This window comes from Drosophila ananassae, chromosome 2R, assembly GCF_017639315.1.
Source record: "Drosophila ananassae strain 14024-0371.13 chromosome 2R, ASM1763931v2, whole genome shotgun sequence".
Taxonomy (NCBI): Eukaryota; Metazoa; Arthropoda; class Insecta; order Diptera; family Drosophilidae; genus Drosophila; species Drosophila ananassae.
The window spans coordinates 2732397-2750560 of NC_057928.1; the positions used below are offsets into that span (position 1 = coordinate 2732397).

General features: G+C 38.1%; 1 protein-coding gene across 1 annotated transcript in view; it reads right to left on the bottom strand.

Annotated features, from left to right (window-relative positions):
• Positions 1–1465: 1465 nt before the first annotated feature.
• LOC26514480 (cholesterol 7-desaturase nvd) overlaps positions 1466–18164 on the bottom strand; it is a 114963-nt gene continuing 98264 nt past the window's right edge. Inside the window, exons 4-6 of the mRNA XM_044714748.1 lie at positions 2006–2114; positions 1774–1947; positions 1466–1717 (exon numbers count right to left, since the gene is read on the bottom strand). Coding sequence (XP_044570683.1) covers positions 1559–1717; positions 1774–1947; positions 2006–2114 — 442 coding nt within the window. The 3' untranslated portion in view covers positions 1466–1558. The remainder of the gene's footprint in view (positions 1718–1773; positions 1948–2005; positions 2115–18164) is intronic.

The window sequence follows — 18164 nt, forward strand, 5'->3', positions numbered from 1 at the left end:
AGCAACCCGGCTCAACTGACCGCTGAAAGCCAAAGGGCACGGTCTTGCTCACCCGCTGTGCTCACTCCGACTCCCGCGTCATGGAGTTCGCAGTGTAAAATCCCCTCTCTAATGGCGGAACCAAATTTCGCACCAACAACAAGCAGTGCTACAATTTCTGCATCCTCAGCGACAACCACTGAAACTTACAATACTGCGATATCAAAGATTAGGGCGAGTACAAAAACAACTTCGTAAAGTGCCTCAGCGGCCCGGCCACACAGACTGGAATGGAGACTGGAAAAACCGCCCTTAAACTTAATGCTTACCCTCCAACAAAGTATGATGGAGCTTATGTCATTCATGAAAACGTCCATGCAAACACTTGTTCAAAACCACAACATGGTAATACAACTGCTCATAGCACAACAGTCTAAATAATCCATGCAGACTCTATGGATATCAATGTGGGACGCCAAAGGTGTCTCAGGGCCAGGGACCAGAATGTCACAATTCTTGATCGAAAACCATATTGACGTTATGCTACTGATGGAAACCCATCTTACAAGCAAAAACAACTTTCAAATAAGAGGCTATAAAATCTACCGCACAGATCATCCGGATGGGAAAGCCCACGGCGGAACTAGAGTTCCAATCAGAGTACGCCTAAAACACCATTTTACACATCTTCGCTACACTGCCTCAAATTCATTCCTCCTGCCAGTCATTCAGCTAGAGTCTACCCCTCAGTCAAATGCACCTTCAAAAACATATTTGATAATTTACTCATTTTCAAAGATTTTCAGAGAGATTTTCAGAAAGCAAGAAAACGATTTTTTTGATTTTGGTTCGGATTTTCACATTTGCTTTCAGAAGCAAAAGCAAAAGCTACTGCGGATTTTAAGAAATCGCATGCAGTCGAAGCAGTGAAAAGCAAGAATATTACGACTTATGCTACTTCGACTGCAGTGAAGTAGCACTGAACTTGATAACCTTGACCTTAGTGAAAAAATTTGAAAAATCCATTTTATTTTTAGGAATAAAACAAAGATACCTATTGATCTGGTCCCTCAGAATCCCTCTCTCCGATTTATCAATGTGGAACGTATCCAATCCATCCATACCAGTTTTGAGATAAACTGGTAGAAACTTAACTATTGAGCAAAGGGGCAAAAGTTTTCCACTCAAAATATTAAGAACAATTGTAAATATTAATAATGAACATCGGATACGGATACCTTCAAACTACAGCAGCAGAGAGTCTTCAAAATATGTTTGTTTATTTTGTTAAGCTTGCTTGTGTTTTACGAGTATAATTTGTATTTACGGTCATGAATGACGGCCACATCAATTTTATTATCGCAAAGATATAATATAAATATTGGCACCCGGGTGTTTTTACTAATTACATTCTCAAAATGTCATTTATGTTTATATCATCTAATCAGCTTTCAATGGGTTATGATTCAATTGAAAGACGAGAAAGGACCCGAGTGAAACGAGTGAATAATAAACACCCTTTTATTTTATTTACATTAAGAAAAATACGATAAATATTATCTCGAGGTAGCACTCGAGATTACCAAATACTTATAGCTTCATCTGTAAGGGATTTACTGTTAGAGGTGTAGAACTGTGAATACCACATTCGAAATTTTTTTATTGATGTGTCTTCTTTTGCTAAAACTGGATTTTGTAGCAAGTCTTTATGGTTCCATATAGTTACATCACGTTGAAACTAAAATAATTTAGATATTAATAGTTTGCTTATTTTTAATAATAATCTTTAATTACCATAATACTTTCACCCAATATAAAGATTTTCATGAACGGAGCTAACCAACGTGGACCATAAAATCGATGAATAACTTTTTGCAATAAAGGTTCAATTGGTGTAATTGTTTGGTAAATTCGAAATGTACCAAATATTGAAGAATTTATTTCCATGCAAACGTATGCAGGCCCAACCTTAAACAGAAAAAGTTTTATGTTTTGAAAATATTAAATAAATTTATAAATATTATACCTGCAACCCTGATATATCCATTCTAAAGCAGTAAAATTTTCCAAATATTTGCAAGGCATGACTAAGTTTTATTTCAGCGAAATGCTTGTAATTTTTCGATGGAATCCAACTGTAAAAACAAAGGTAATATTAATAAACCGTACTTAAATCGATGTAATAATATCTAATTATTAAGTTAATAAGTAAGTAATTTTTAGATTTTATTAAGTACATTGGGTTCTATTAAGTTGTAAGTATATACTGTAATCAATTTAAAACAAGAAAGGAAAGCTAACTTCGGGCGGAGCCGAAGTGGATATACCCTTACAGTTAGTTAGCAGCTTATATTTTTATACCCTTGCAGAGGGTATTATAATTTTGGTCAAAAGTGTGCAACGCAGTGAAGGAGACATCTCCGACCCTATAAAGTATATATATTCTTGATCAGGATCACCTCCTGAGTCGATATAAGCATGTCCGTCTGTCCGTCTGTCCGTCTGTCTGTCTGTCCGTCTGTCTGTCTGTCCGTCTGTCTGTCGGTTTCTACGCAAACTAGTCTCTCAGTTTTAGAGCTATCGAGTTGAAACTTTGCACACATCCTTCTTTTCCTTGCAGGTAGTATATAAGTCGGAACGGCCGGGATCGGTCGACTATATCCTATAGCTGCCATATAACTGATTGATCGGAAATGCCATAACTTTGGTGTTTTTTGAGTTAGAGAGTTGAGACTTTCCACACGTGTTATATTTGACCAAAATTGCTTGTGTACAAAGTTTCATAAGGATCAGCCGACTATATCCTATAGCTGTCATACAACGATCGAAATTGGCATAACTTTGGTGTTTTTTAAGTTAGAAAGATGGGATTTGGTACAGATTCTATTTTGGGAAAAACAATCTGATCTGCCAATTTTCATAAGGATCGGCCGACTATATACGATCCGCTATATATCTAATAATATAAGATGCGTGGCGCCACCTAGCGGACTGCGACTGAACTGCAAGGGTATATCAACTTCGGCTCCGCCCGAAGTTAGCTTTCCTTTCTTGTTTTATATATATAGGGTCGTATAAATGCAGATTCTTATGAGAATTTCACCATCAAATTAATTTTCTAAAAATATGTTTGAAACAATCCCAAGCATCTAAAAAATTAGCAAGGTTGTGCCATTTCGGATTGTTCGGTTACATGGCAGCTATAGGATATAGTCTGCCGATCCTTATAAAATTGGTCACGGATCTACGGATTCCATTTTGGGCAAAATAATCCAACCTGCCGAATTTCACAAGGAACAGCCGACTATGTCCTATAGCTGCCATGTAACTGAACAATCCGAAATGGCACAACCCTGCTAATTTTTTATTGCTAATAAAAATTTATTTCATTGTGAAGTTCTCATAAGAATCGGTCATCTATATAGGATTCGATATATATGTAATAATATAAGTTGCTACCTAACTGTAAGGGTATACACACTTTAGCTCCGCACGAAGTTAGCTTATCTTTCTTGTTAAATTTAACATAATGGTATTAAATGTCTTATACGCTTTTATTACTTTAATTTCAGGACACCAGTCCAATTTTTTTTTTTTTTTTTTTTTTTTTTTATTGCGCTGTTCCCACTGCATACGTACAGCCCACCTCCCGTCCAACCGACCTAGGGACGTTGCCGTGTGACGTACTTCTTGAATCGCGGGAATAGATCCGAGATAGTTAATCGAAAAGTAGGAGAAAGATATCACGAGGAAGAGTGTTGCACAGATAAGGCGGTTAATATAAGCGATTTAAGATTGTTAGTAGAGCAAGGTGATGTGGTAGAGACCATTGTAGTCCGAACATAATACCCTGAACGGATCGTGTTGGGCATATGTTGAACTACAATGGCTGAGGAGTAGAGGACGAAAGTTTCTAGACCTTCTACTAGGAACGTTAAAATTTAAGCGTGTTAGTAAATGCTGGCTGTCTATATTTCCATAAATAAGATTGTATAGAAACATGACACCCAGCATCGTTCTACGGTTTGTTAATGATGGTAAGTTGATTAGTATAAGTCTACTACGATAAGAGGGGAGGGAAAGATTTGCATCCCAATTAAGTCCCCTAAGAGCAAAAGTAAGGAAGTTTTTTTGTACAGATTCAATGTGATCTTGGTCTACTCCATATTGAGGACTCCAGACACACGATCCATACTCAAGAATCGGACGGACCAGTGATGTGTATAACGTTTTAGTTATGTACCGGTCATTAAATTCTTTTGACCATCTTTTAATAAAACCAAGCACACCCATAGCTTTATTAACCATGGTAGATATATGGTCGGTAAATTTAAGTTTCAAATCTAATAGGACACCTAGATCGTTAACCTGAGTTAATCGTTCTAAGGCGTTCCCATAGAGAAAGTACGGCTTGGTGAGGACTAGATCGGTAAAAAGACATAAGTTTACATTTCGATCCATTAAGCTTTAGGGTATTTGCTAAACACCAATTTTGAAGTTTATCCAAATCGGATTGAAGTCTAGACTGGGCGCTAGTGAATTTATACTGAAGGCATAGCTTAACGTCATCAGCGTACATAAGTACAAGTGAATTAGTTAAGGCAAGGGGCAAGTCGTTAATAAACAGAGTAAAAAGTAGGGGAGTAAAACACGTTGGGTTCTCCCTGATAAGTAGCTCGAAATCCACATAAGAAGATCAGTTGGGAATCCCAAAAGACTGAGTTTACTTATAAGAAGCGAATGGTTAACAGAGTCAAATGCTTTACTGAAGTCAGTGTAAATGACGTCTGTTCGTAAGCCATTCCGGAAGCCATCCGTGATAAAAGATGTTGGTAGTGGTGGAACGGCGCTTCATGAAGCCATGCTGGCACGGAGTTATTATTGAACTACATAGGTGTTGCAAATGTGGAGTGATAAGTTTTTCAAAAAGCTTTGGAATTGCTGACATTTTAGAGATGCCTCTATAATTCGCAGCGTCGGATTTTTCCCTTTTTTATGCAGCGGAATAATGAAGGATTCTGTGCAAGAGAGAAAAAACTGTGCAAAGAGATCGGACATTGCCTGATCAGTGTTTGCATAAGAGTTCTCAAACGTAAGCAGTGGGGGAAAAGATACATGTTTACGCTTAGTGTTTACAAAGATATAAAACTGCTTCGGATCCTGAGTAAACTGAATCCTGCAGCGGCGAATTTAACTCCTATAACATTCTGCGTTATGCACGGTGAAATTGGACCGGGCTACTAAGTATCTAGAATAACTAACTGTACAGCCAGATAATCTATGTTTATTCAAAAGTCTACTCATACTATTCTTTAAGTTGTTAAGATGCCTTGTATACCAAGGCGGATTCGTTGAAGCGGACGGATATTTCCACGGCATACAAACGTCAACAAATGAGTTTACAGTGAAATAAAATTTTTGTAATGCTAAGTTTATATCATCGCATGCCAGTAAATCAGACCAATCAAATTCCGAAATTAACTTATTTAATTTCATATAGTCAGCCTTACGAAAGAAACGAACTTTATGAGGTTTAAGTGTAGACTTAAGGTCAATTAGGGAGTTGTTTTCAATTGAAAGCTCAAGAGTGGGATGATATGGATGCTCAGGGTCAGAAAGGGGCAAAGTTCTGGAAAGAGTAATTCCATCAGGATCAGAAACGAAACATAAGTCCAGCAGCCGACCTAAAGAATTTCTAACGTGGTTAATTTGCCCGAGTGACATGTCAAACATGCCCACAGGGAAGTCGTGGTGGGAGTTAAGCTGTAAAGACGGTGAATTGACCATATACATTTGACCATATAAGTTCTGGGATATTAAAGTCACCCAGAGCTATCAGCTGGTCACCATCAGACAGACGATCGAAAACCAAACGAATAGCGGACAAATGTTGCCAGTATGTTGGCGGTTCGGACGAAGGTGGTATGTAAGAACAGGTAACATACAAAGATTGATCGGACAAAGTGATTTTGATGCAAAGGAATTCAATGTCAACAAACTCTTGTGATTTTACCTCTTCAGAAGCTAGTTTGGAGTCTACAGAGATTAACACTCCTCCGCCTCTTCGCAGAGTTCTATCACATGTAAAAGTGGTGTACCTACTAGGAAAAACTTCGGAACTTAAGATCTCCGGCTTTAACCAAGTTTCTGTAAATACAATAATGTGAGATGCAAAGAAAGAACTATCAGAATCCAGTTTCGGAAGTTGTATTCTGGTAGGTAAGTGTTAGAGAAGACATTAGTTTTTTAAAACAGAGGAAGATGAAGTGGAAGTTTGGTCAGTGGCCGTAACATGTGGGAGTTTTACACCCACAGATTTGGTTTTTTTTTTTTCACTGTACTTGGCTGATGTTCTTGGACGAAAATATTCTCTGGCCAAAAGCTGGTGGAACAAATCGTCTTAAACATCTGGGCACACGGGCACACGTATTTTGAAAGATGACGTGTGCCTGGTGTATGAATATTTAAATTTTGTAATATCCACCACCTTTATGTCGACTTTTGCTTTGGCTTTGATGTAAGCCGAGATATCAATCTATCAGGGCAAGCCCACCATCGAAACAAAAATATGTTTCGATGGTGGGATCACCTGCAAGGGTTTTGGTGCCGCCGCAACTAGTACAGCGGCATCAGTACGTACCAGCGGTCCGGACGGTTGATTGCCCTGTTTGGTGACTGTTACAGGGGTTTGAATTATTGGGTCTGGGATCACTTGAAGCGATGCCACAGAGGACATATCGGACAATTGCTCATTAATCCTGAGATATTCGGAAGCCGAATTTTTCTCAGGTCCGGCCCTTGGGGTGGCCAGAGATATAAGCGGCTGCATAGTTGTCGGCTGAGCACGCTGAAGATTATTCGCCACAAGCACATCACTAAAAGAGGATTTTTTACGATTTGGAGACTCGTTTAGTAGTTGATTTTTCGAAACCACTAATCAACTCTTTGAAACCGCTTTTAGTCTGCCTCATGAATGATCTCATTTCGTCCTGAACAGCACGACAACCGTCACAGCAAAAGTGGTGTAATATGCACATATATGCACAATTAATATCTTATATATATATATCGACCACCCACTGTACCAAGAGTACTTAAAGGGTACACACTGTAACACTTTGTCGCTGTGTTTATGTTATCCAAGGTCTCGGTCATAAACCTAAGTGCACCGAAATATGAATCGCCCGCTGTGCCTTTGCTATACGCCGAAAAGTGCATATGTCCGCATATACGTAACACGAGTGGACCTTATGCATGTCCACATACCTCCGCCTAATCGATCATAACATAAATATATATTCATATATAAATATTTAAGAATACATAACCGTCTTTGGTTATGTATTGGGCAGCGCAGCTACGAGACTTAGACCTCCTTTAACTCCTAAGTATTTTGTAAAATCAGAAACTCCCATGAGCTCGGAGCGGCAGCTGCTCCGAACATAATTTAAATCTAAATAAATAAAGATTAAACTAAACCTCAGCCAATACAAACGGATTGGGAACGCATCTACATCCAGAAACAAACTACAACTACATGGAGAACCTTCGATAAAAATATTACATGGAGACCGTGACAGGACATAGGACATCGAAGGATCTCCAACACATTAGACATCGAAGGATCCATGACTAAAAACATAAAAAAAAACTGAATGAGTAAAGTGATGTGATGGGAAAGCATGGAGTACAACGAAAAAAAAGGAAGAAGGAATAGCGCATCAGAGAGAGAGACTTCTCTTTCTGAAAACTTCAGTACCCGCATGGTCAACAGCTCAATAGCTAAAGAGCTCAAACTAGCTTAATTGCTTAAAAAAAAAAAACCAAAAAAAAAAAATCCCAATCCCACCTACTCACTCAAGTATTATAAAAACACTTGAAAAACAAACTATTAATCCACCAACACAAAAAGAAGAAAGCGAGAAGAAACCACAACGAAGGTAGAAATGACGACGACTGCAGAGGACCCCTGGAATCACACCTGTGTCAGCACCGGTGCCCCAACAACCAGATAAAGAAGATAAGCCTGTGCAGCCAGCACCGGCCCCGTTTAGCGCTCCAAGCTAAGCCCGGAACAGCAAACCGACAGCGCTACCAAGAGCGCAAAAAAATTTTTTTTTCCCCCATGCACTGCGTTGCATATTTTTTTTTGTATTTCACTGCGATGCAAATTTTTTTTATGGTATAAAATAAAATTCTTTGTAAAATTGAGCGACATTAAAGTTGCCCGATTAGCGTGTGGCCTGAAAACCATACAAAAAATAGGCAGGTTTTTCATGTAAAAAAAAAATACTAACAACAAAAAAAAAACAACCAATATATATAAAAAAAATATAGGCGGGTTTTTATGGAAAAAATAAAAATAAGAACACAAAAAGAAAAAACACAATATATATATATAGCCAAATAGGGCAAGTTTTTTTTTAAATGAGCCAAACTGAATGGCAAATAAATAATAAATTAAATTATACGATTTACACAAAAAATTATATACCAATTTTTGAGAAAATACCCAAAATGGGCTTAGTAGATTTGGGCATTTTGTATAAAACATACATTTTTATACCCTTGCAGAGGGTATTATAATTTTGGTCAAAAGTGTGCAACACAGTGAAGGAGACATCTCCGACCCTATAAAGTATATATATTCTTGATCAGGATCACCTCCTGATTCGATATAAGCATGTCCGTCTGTCCGTCTGTCTGTCGGTTTCTACGCAAACTAGTCTCTCAGTTTTAGAGCTATCGAGTTGAAACTTTGCACACATCCTTCTTTTCCTTGCAGGTAGTATATAAGTCGGAACGGCCGGGATCGGTCGACTATATCCTATAGCTGCCATATAACTGATTGATCGGAAATGCCATAACTTTGGTGTTTTTTAAGTTAGAGAGTTGAGACTTTCCACACGTGTTATATTTGACCAAAATATTTTGTGTACAAAATTTCATAAGGATCGGCCGACTATATCCTATAGCTGTCATAGAACGATCGAAATTGACATAACTTTGGTGTTTTTTAAGTTAGAAAGATGGGATTTGGTACAGATTCTATTTTGGGAAAAACAATCTGATCTGCCAATTTTCATAAGGATCGGCCGACTATATACGATCCGCTATATATCTAATAATATAAGATGCGTGGCGCCACCTAGCGGACTGCGACTGAACTGCAAGGGTATATCAACTTCGGCTCCGCCCGAAGTTAGCTTTCCTTTCTTGTTTTATATATATAGGGTCGTATAAATGCAGATTCTTATGAGAATTTCACCATCAAATTAATTTTCTAAAAATATGTTTGAAACAATCCCAAGCATCTAAAAAATTAGCAAGGTTGTGCCATTTCGGATTGTTCGGTTACATGGCAGCTATAGGATATAGTCTGCCGATCCTTATAAAATTGGTCACGGATCTACGGATTCCATTTTGGGCAAAATAATCCAACCTGCCGAATTTCACAAGGAACAGCCGACTATGTCCTATAGCTGCCATGTAACTGAACAATCCGAAATGGCACAACCCTGCTAATTTTTTATTGCTAATAAAAATTTATTTCATTGTGAAGTTCTCATAAGAATCGGTCATCTATATAGGATTCGATATATATATAATAATATAAGTTGCTACCTAACTGTAAGGGTATACACACTTTAGCTCCGCACGAAGTTAGCTTATCTTTCTTGTTAAATTTAACATAATGGTATTAAATGTCTTATACGCTTTTATTACTTTAATTTCAGGACACCAGTCCAATTTTTTTTTTGTTTTTTTTTTTTTTTATTGCGCTGTTCCCACTGCATACGTACAGTCCACCTCCCGTCCAACCGACCTAGGGACGTTGCCGTGTGACGTACTTCTTGAATCGCGGGAATAGATCCGAGATAGTTAATCGAAAAGTAGGAGAAAGATATCACGAGGAAGAGTGTTGCACAGATAAGGCGGTTAATATAAGCGATTTAAGATTGTTAGTAGAGCAAGGTGATGTGGTAGAGACCATTGTAGTCCGAACATAATACCCTGAACGGATCGTGTTGGGCATATGTTGAACTACAATGGCTGAGGAGTAGAGGACGAAAGTTTCTAGACCTTCTACTAGGAACGTTAAAATTTAAGCGTGTTAGTAAATGCTGGCTGTCTATATTTCCATAAATAAGATTGTATAGAAACATGACACCCAGCATCGTTCTACGGTTTGTTAATGATGGTAAGTTGATTAGTATAAGTCTACTACGATAAGAGGGGAGGGAAAGATTTGCATCCCAATTAAGTCCCCTAAGAGCAAAAGTAAGGAAGTTTTTTTGTACAGATTCAATGTGATCTTGGTGTACTCCATATTGAGTACTCCAGACACACGATCCATACTCAAGAATCGGACGGACCAGTGATGTGTATAACGTTTTAGTTATGTACCGGTCATTAAATTCTTTTGACCATCTTTTAATAAAACCAAGCACACCCATAGCTTTATTAACCATGGTAGATATATGGTCGGTAAATTTAAGTTTCAAATCTAATAGGACACCTAGATCGTTAACCTGAGTTAATCGTTCTGAGGCGTTCCCATAGAGAAAGTACGGCTTGGTGAGGACTAGATCGGTAAAAAGACATAAGTTTACATTTCGATCCATTAAGCTTTAGGGTATTTGCTAAACACCAATTTTGAAGTTTATCCAAATCGGATTGAAGTCTAGACTGGGCGCTAGTGAATTTATACTGAAGGCATAGCTTAACGTCATCAGCGTACATAAGTACAAGTGAATTAGTTAAGGCAAGGGGCAAGTCGTTAATAAACAGAGTAAAAAGTAGGGGAGTAAAACACGTTGGGTTCTCCCTGATAAGTAGCTCGAAATCCACATAAGAAGATCAGTTGGGAATCCCAAAAGACTGAGTTTACTTATAAGAAGCGAATGGTTAACAGAGTCAAATGCTTTACTGAAGTCAGTGTAAATGACGTCTGTTCGTAAGCCATTCCGGAAGCCATCCGTGATAAAAGATGTTGGTAGTGGTGGAACGGCGCTTCATGAAGCCATGCTGGCACGGAGTTATTATTGAACTACATAGGTGTTGCAAATGTGGAGTGATAAGTTTTTCAAAAAGCTTTGGAATTGCTGACATTTTAGAGATGCCTCTATAATTCGCAGCGTCGGATTTTTCCCTTTTTTATGCAGCGGAATAATGAAGGATTCTGTGCAAGAGAGAAAAAACTGTGCAAAGAGATCGGACATTGCCTGATCAGTGTTTGCATAAGAGTTCTCAAACGTAATCAGTGGGGGAAAAGATACATGTTTACGCTTAGTGTTTACAAAGATATAAAACTGCTTCGGATCCTGAGTAAACTGAATCCTGCAGCGGCGAATTTAACTCCTATAACATTCTGCGTTATGCACGGTGAAATTGGACCGGGCTACTAAGTATCTAGAATAACTAACTGTACAGCCAGATAATCTATGTTTATTCAAAAGTCTACTCATACTATTCTTTAAGTTGTTAAGATGCCTTGTATACCAAGGCGGATTCGTTGAAGCGGACGGATATTTCCACGGCACACAAACGTCAAAAAATGAGTTTACAGTGAAATAAAATTTTTGTAATGCTAAGTTTATATCATCGCATGCCAGTAAATCAGACCAATCAAATTCCGAAATTAACTTATTTAATTTCATATAGTCAGCCTTACGAAAGAAACGAACTTTATGAGGTTTAAGTGTAGACTTAAGGTCAATTAGGGAGTTGTTTTTAATTGAAAGCTCAAGAGTGGGATGATATGGATGCTCAGGGTCAGAAAGGGGCAAAGTTCTGGAAAGAGTAATTCCATCAGGATCAGAAACGAAACATAAGTCCAGCAGCCGACCTAAAGAATTTCTAACGTGGTTAATTTGCCCGAGTGACATGTCAAACATGCCCACAGGGAAGTCGTGGTGGGAGTTAAGCTGTAAAGACGGTGAATTGACCATATACATTTGACCATATAAGTTCTGGGATATTAAAGTCACCCAGAGCTATCAGCTGGTCACCATCAGACAGACGATCGAAAACCAAACGAATAGCGGACAAATGTTGCCAGTATGTTGGCGGTTCGGACGAAGGTGGTATGTAAGAACAGGTAACATACAAAGATTGATCGGACAAAGTGATTTTGATGCAAAGGAATTCAATGTCAACAAACTCTTGTGATTTTACCTCTTCAGAAGCTAGTTTGGAGTCTACAGAGATTAACACTCCTCCGCCTCTTCGCAGAGTTCTATCACATGTAAAAGTGGTGTACCTACTAGGAAAAACTTCGGAACTTAAGATCTCCGGCTTTAACCAAGTTTCTGTAAATACAATAATGTGAGATGCAAAGAAAGAACTATCCAGTTTCGGAAGTTGTATTCTGGTAGGTAAGTGTTAGAGAAGACATTAGTTTTTTAAAACAGAGGAAGATGAAGTGGAAGTTTGGTCAGTGGCCGTAACATGTGGGAGTTTTACACCCACAGATTTGGTTTTTTTTTTTTCACTGTACTTGGCTGATGTTCTTGGACGAAAATATTCTCTGGCCAAAAGCTGGTGGAACAAATCGTCTTAAACATCTGGGCACACGGGCACACGTATTTTGAAAGATTACGTGTGCCTGGTGTATGAATATTTAAATTTTGTAATATCCACCACCTTTATGTCGACTTTTGCTTTGGCTTTGATGTAAGCCGAGATATCAATCTATCAGGGCAAGCCCACCATCGAAACAAAAATATGTTTCGATGGTGGGATCACCTGCAAGGGTTTTGGTGCCGCCGCAACTAGTACAGCGGCATCAGTACGTACCAGCGGTCCGGACGGTTGATTGCCCTGTTTGGTGACTGTTACAGGGGTTTGAATTATTGGGTCTGGGATCACTTGAAGCGATGCCACAGAGGACATATCGGACAATTGCTCATTAATCCTGAGATATTCGGAAGCCGAATTTTTCTCAGGTCCGGCCCTTGGGGTGGCCAGAGATATAAGCGGCTGCATAGTTGTCGGCTGAGCACGCTGAAGATTATTCGCCACAAGCACATCACTAAAAGAGGATTTTTTACGATTTGGAGACTCGTTTAGTAGTTGATTTTTCGAAACCACTAATCAACTCTTTGAAACCGCTTTTAGTCTGCCTCATGAATGATCTCATTTCGTCCTGAACAGCACGACAACCGTCACAGCAAAAGTGGTGTAATATGCACATATATGCACAATTAATATCTTATATATATATATCGACCACCCACTGTACCAAGAGTACTTAAAGGGTACACACTGTAACACTTTGTCGCTGTGTTTATGTTATCCAAGGTCTCGGTCATAAACCTAAGTGCACCGAAATATGAATCGCCCGCTGTGCCTTTGCTATACGCCGAAAAGTGCATATGTCCGCATATACGTAACACGAGTGGACCTTATGCATGTCCACATACCTCCGCCTAATCGATCATAACATAAATATATATTCATATATAAATATTTAAGAATACATAACCGTCTTTGGTTATGTATTGGGCAGCGCAGCTACGAGACTTAGACCTCCTTTAACTCCTAAGTATTTTGTAAAATCAGAAACTCCCATGAGCTCGGAGCGGCAGCTGCTCCGAACATAATTTAAATCTAAATAAATAAAGATTAAACTAAACCTCAGCCAATACAAACGGATTGGGAACGCATCTACATCCAGAAACAAACTACAACTACATGGAGAACCTTCGATAAAAATATTACATGGAGACCGTGACAGGACATAGGACATCGAAGGATCTCCAACACATTAGACATCGAAGGATCCATGACTAAAAACATAAAAAAAAACTGAATGAGTAAAGTGATGTGATGGGAAAGCATGGAGTACAACGAAAAAAAAAGGAAGAAGGAATAGCGCATCAGAGAGAGAGACTTCTCTTTCTGAAAACTTCAGTACCCGCATGGTCAACAGCTCAATAGCTAAAGAGCTCAAACTAGCTTAATTGCTTAAAAAAAAAAAACCAAAAAAAAAAAATCCCAATCCCACCTACTCACTCAAGTATTATAAAAACACTTGAAAAACAAACTATTAATCCACCAACACAAAAAGAAGAAAGCGAGAAGAAACCACAACGAAGGTAGAAATGACGACGACTGCAGAGGACCCCTGGAATCACACCTGTGTCAGCACCGGTGCCCCAACAACCAGATAAAGAAGATAAGCCTGTGCAGCCAGCACCGGCCCCGTTTAGCGCTCCAAGCTAAGCCCGGAACAGCAAACCGACAGCGCTACCAAGAGCGCAAAAAAATTTTTTTTTCCCCCATGCACTGCGTTGCATATTTTTTTTTGTATTTCACTGCGATGCAAATTTTTTTTATGGTATAAAATAAAATTCTTTGTAAAATTGAGCGACATTAAAGTTGCCCGATTAGCGTGTGGCCTGAAAACCATACAAAAAATAGGCAGGTTTTTCATGTAAAAAAAAAATACTAACAACAAAAAAAAAACAACCAATATATATAAAAAAAAATATAGGCGGGTTTTTATGGAAAAAATAAAAATAAGAACACAAAAAGAAAAAACACAATATATATATATAGCCAAATAGGGCAAGTTTTTTTTTAAATGAGCCAAACTGAATGGCAAATAAATAATAAATTAAATTATACGATTTACACAAAAAATTATATACCAATTTTTGAGAAAATACCCAAAATGGGCTTAGTAGATTTGGGCATTTTGTATAAAACATACATTTTTATACCCTTGCAGAGGGTATTATAATTTTGGTCAAAAGTGTGCAACACAGTGAAGGAGACATCTCCGACCCTATAAAGTATATATATTCTTGATCAGGATCACCTCCTGATTCGATATAAGCATGTCCGTCTGTCCGTCTGTCTGTCGGTTTCTACGCAAACTAGTCTCTCAGTTTTAGAGCTATCGAGTTGAAACTTTGCACACATCCTTCTTTTCCTTGCAGGTAGTATATAAGTCGGAACGGCCGGGATCGGTCGACTATATCCTATAGCTGCCATATAACTGATTGATCGGAAATGCCATAACTTTGGTGTTTTTTAAGTTAGAGAGTTGAGACTTTCCACACGTGTTATATTTGACCAAAATATTTTGTGTACAAAATTTCATAAGGATCGGCCGACTATATCCTATAGCTGTCATAGAACGATCGAAATTGACATAACTTTGGTGTTTTTTAAGTTAGAAAGATGGGATTTGGTACAGATTCTATTTTGGGAAAAACAATCTGATCTGCCAATTTTCATAAGGATCGGCCGACTATATACGATCCGCTATATATCTAATAATATAAGATGCGTGGCGCCACCTAGCGGACTGCGACTGAACTGCAAGGGTATATCAACTTCGGCTCCGCCCGAAGTTAGCTTTCCTTTCTTGTTCATAATAAATGTATAGCAAAAAGAGCGATTAATAAAAGCCAGGCTATCAATCTGGACAAAATATAAAAAAAAAACAAAAAAACAAAAAAAAAAAAATGAAATTTTTATATATACAACACAAAAAAAATAACAACGCTCAATGCCAAATTCTGATTTCATATGTTCTTGAATAATCTTATCTTTATGTATGAAAATAATGGCAATAAAATGAAATAAAAATAAATAAAATAAAGAAAGTTGAAAAGAAAATAATTCCAGTATGAGTACACAAAGAGCCATAGACAAAACATATGAAAAGGACCCATATTTCAATGAAAGAATCAAGCATTTAGTATCAACAACCCCAGTTAGTGTGTATGAGTTAGAAATACTTTATATAGAAACTGCCACGTTTCACCATTGTTTCACTGCACCGCAACCCAAAAAGGAATAGTATTAACAACAATTCCGGGTGTGCTTGTGAAATCAAAAATAGACGAGCATCCATTTTTAGGTAGAACGATTGTTATGATGATTTCTAAAAGATAATCTAAAATCTAAAAGATAAAAAGAAAAAAGACAATATAATGGAATGGAACGAATTATCGAAAGAACTATTAAGCATTAAAGCAGAATTCGACAAATCGCATAAGTCACTAACACAGAATAGACCGATACAAAAAACAACGGTCAATAAACACGTAGAAATATTAGTTTAATGCTTTAATGAAGCTCGAATATTAATATATGAACACAGAGAAAAGATAAATCCGGATCACTGGTCTCGAGTATCAAAGTTTTTGATCAGACTAAGATCTAATCTAACATCTGTTAAAGAAAGTGTTGTAATATACGCATATATTTGTATCAAAGCAGCAACTTGGCAACTCTGTTCCAATATGTATTAGTTCTTAAGTTCTTTTGTTCAAGTTCAGTTCTAACTCAAACGTCAAGCACGAAAGTCCAATGTAAGGGACGCGATCATACTATCAACAATTTAATAAACTGCACTTTATATTCCTTTTCATTCTTAATAACCGACTACCACTTTATCTGGCTGTTGACCAAAATATCAACAGGTTATGGGCCCAGATCGCGATAGTCAAGAGAATGAAATTCTGAACGAAGAGTTCTGAGAAAAAGTGTAAATTGTGAAATAGGCAAGCTATAAAAAATGGCGAGTGATATGGAATGGAGTGACGCATGGAAATTGAAAATGCGTGCAGTGCTCGTGAAAAGCGAACTATGGCAGTACGTAGATGGTACAAACATTTGTCCAAAAAAATGAAGATCGGGATGCATGGAAAATGCAAGATGAAAAGGCGCGCGCGGATATATTACTCTCGATTAGTACATCGGAATTATATGTAATTGAAAGTTGCGCGACATCCAGAGATTGCTGGATACGGTTACAAGAAACGTTTCAATCAACGGGACCAGCGCGAAAAGCGAGTCTGCTGAAACGTGTGGCATTATCTAGAATGCAAGAAGGTACCGACATGAGGCAACATGTCTACGAATTTTTCGACGCAGTGAAAAAGTTAAAAGAAATCAACGTAGCAATAGGCGACGATTTACTTGCTATCCTTCTCTTATATAGTCTGCCGGGTTCTTGCGAAACATTTAGGTGTGCCATGGAAACAAGAGACGATTTGCCAGGGCCAGAAGTGTTACGCGTAAAAATATTGGAAGAGGCAGATGCGCGAAAGACAAAAAGTGATTGTGAAGAACAAAACGCATTATACGCTAACCGCCGAAAAGGCAAAGTAGAGAAGAAAGAAACGAGAACTTGCTATAACTGTAATAAGCTGGGACATTTGGCATTTGGCAAATAATAATACAACTAGTGTAAACGGTATTGGCGACATTAATATTGAAGTCAGAAACAAACAACAAAAGAAAGAAATAATTCTTAAAGAAGTGCTTCATGTGTCTGATTTGCGCCAAAATTTATTGTCAGTTTCAAAAATGACCGACAAAGGGTAAGAGGTACATTTCCGAAAAAACGAGGCAATTATTATGAAAAATAGTAAAGTGTGGTTAAGCGCGAAACGGTATGGAAACTTATATTATTTGAATACCGAAAAACAACAGGCGAACAATGGGGTGAATTCTAACGTTAAAGAAATCGATTTGTGGCATTATCGTATGGGACACTTAAACGAAAATGACTTAAAAGGCATGGCCATAAAAGGGAAAGTCCACGGTATGAAATTAAATCGCGAAGAAAAACTCTTAGAATGTGAAATTTGCTTAAGTGAAAAACTAACCGCAAAAAGTTACCCGAGCGCAAAAGAAAAGAGAACCAAAGACCTATTAGAAATTGTACACAGTGATGTATGCGGCCCCATGCGAACGGAGTCCATAAGTGGCTACAAGTATATTGCCACGTTTACTGATGACTACTCCCTTTACTGTAAAATATTTTTCCTCAAAAGGAAAAATGAAGTATTTGAAGCTTTTCAAACTTATAAATCATTTGTTGAGAATTTCACAGGCAAGACAATAAAAACATTGCAAAGCGATAATGGACTAGAATATCGCAACAGAGCCTTCGACTATTTTCTGGAGAAGCACGGGATTGGTCGGCGGCTATCAGTGCCGCACACACCGCAGCAGAACGGCATAGCGGAGAGGCAGAATCGCACTCTCATCGAGATGGCCAGGTGCATGATGAAACAGTCGGGTGCACCCCCTATGCTTTGGGCAGAGGCAGTCAACACCGCCTGTTACATCCGAAACAGATGTTCGACGAAAGGAATATGTGGTGACATACCATATACATACTGGACTGGAAAAGTCCCAACGGTGCTATATCTGAGAAT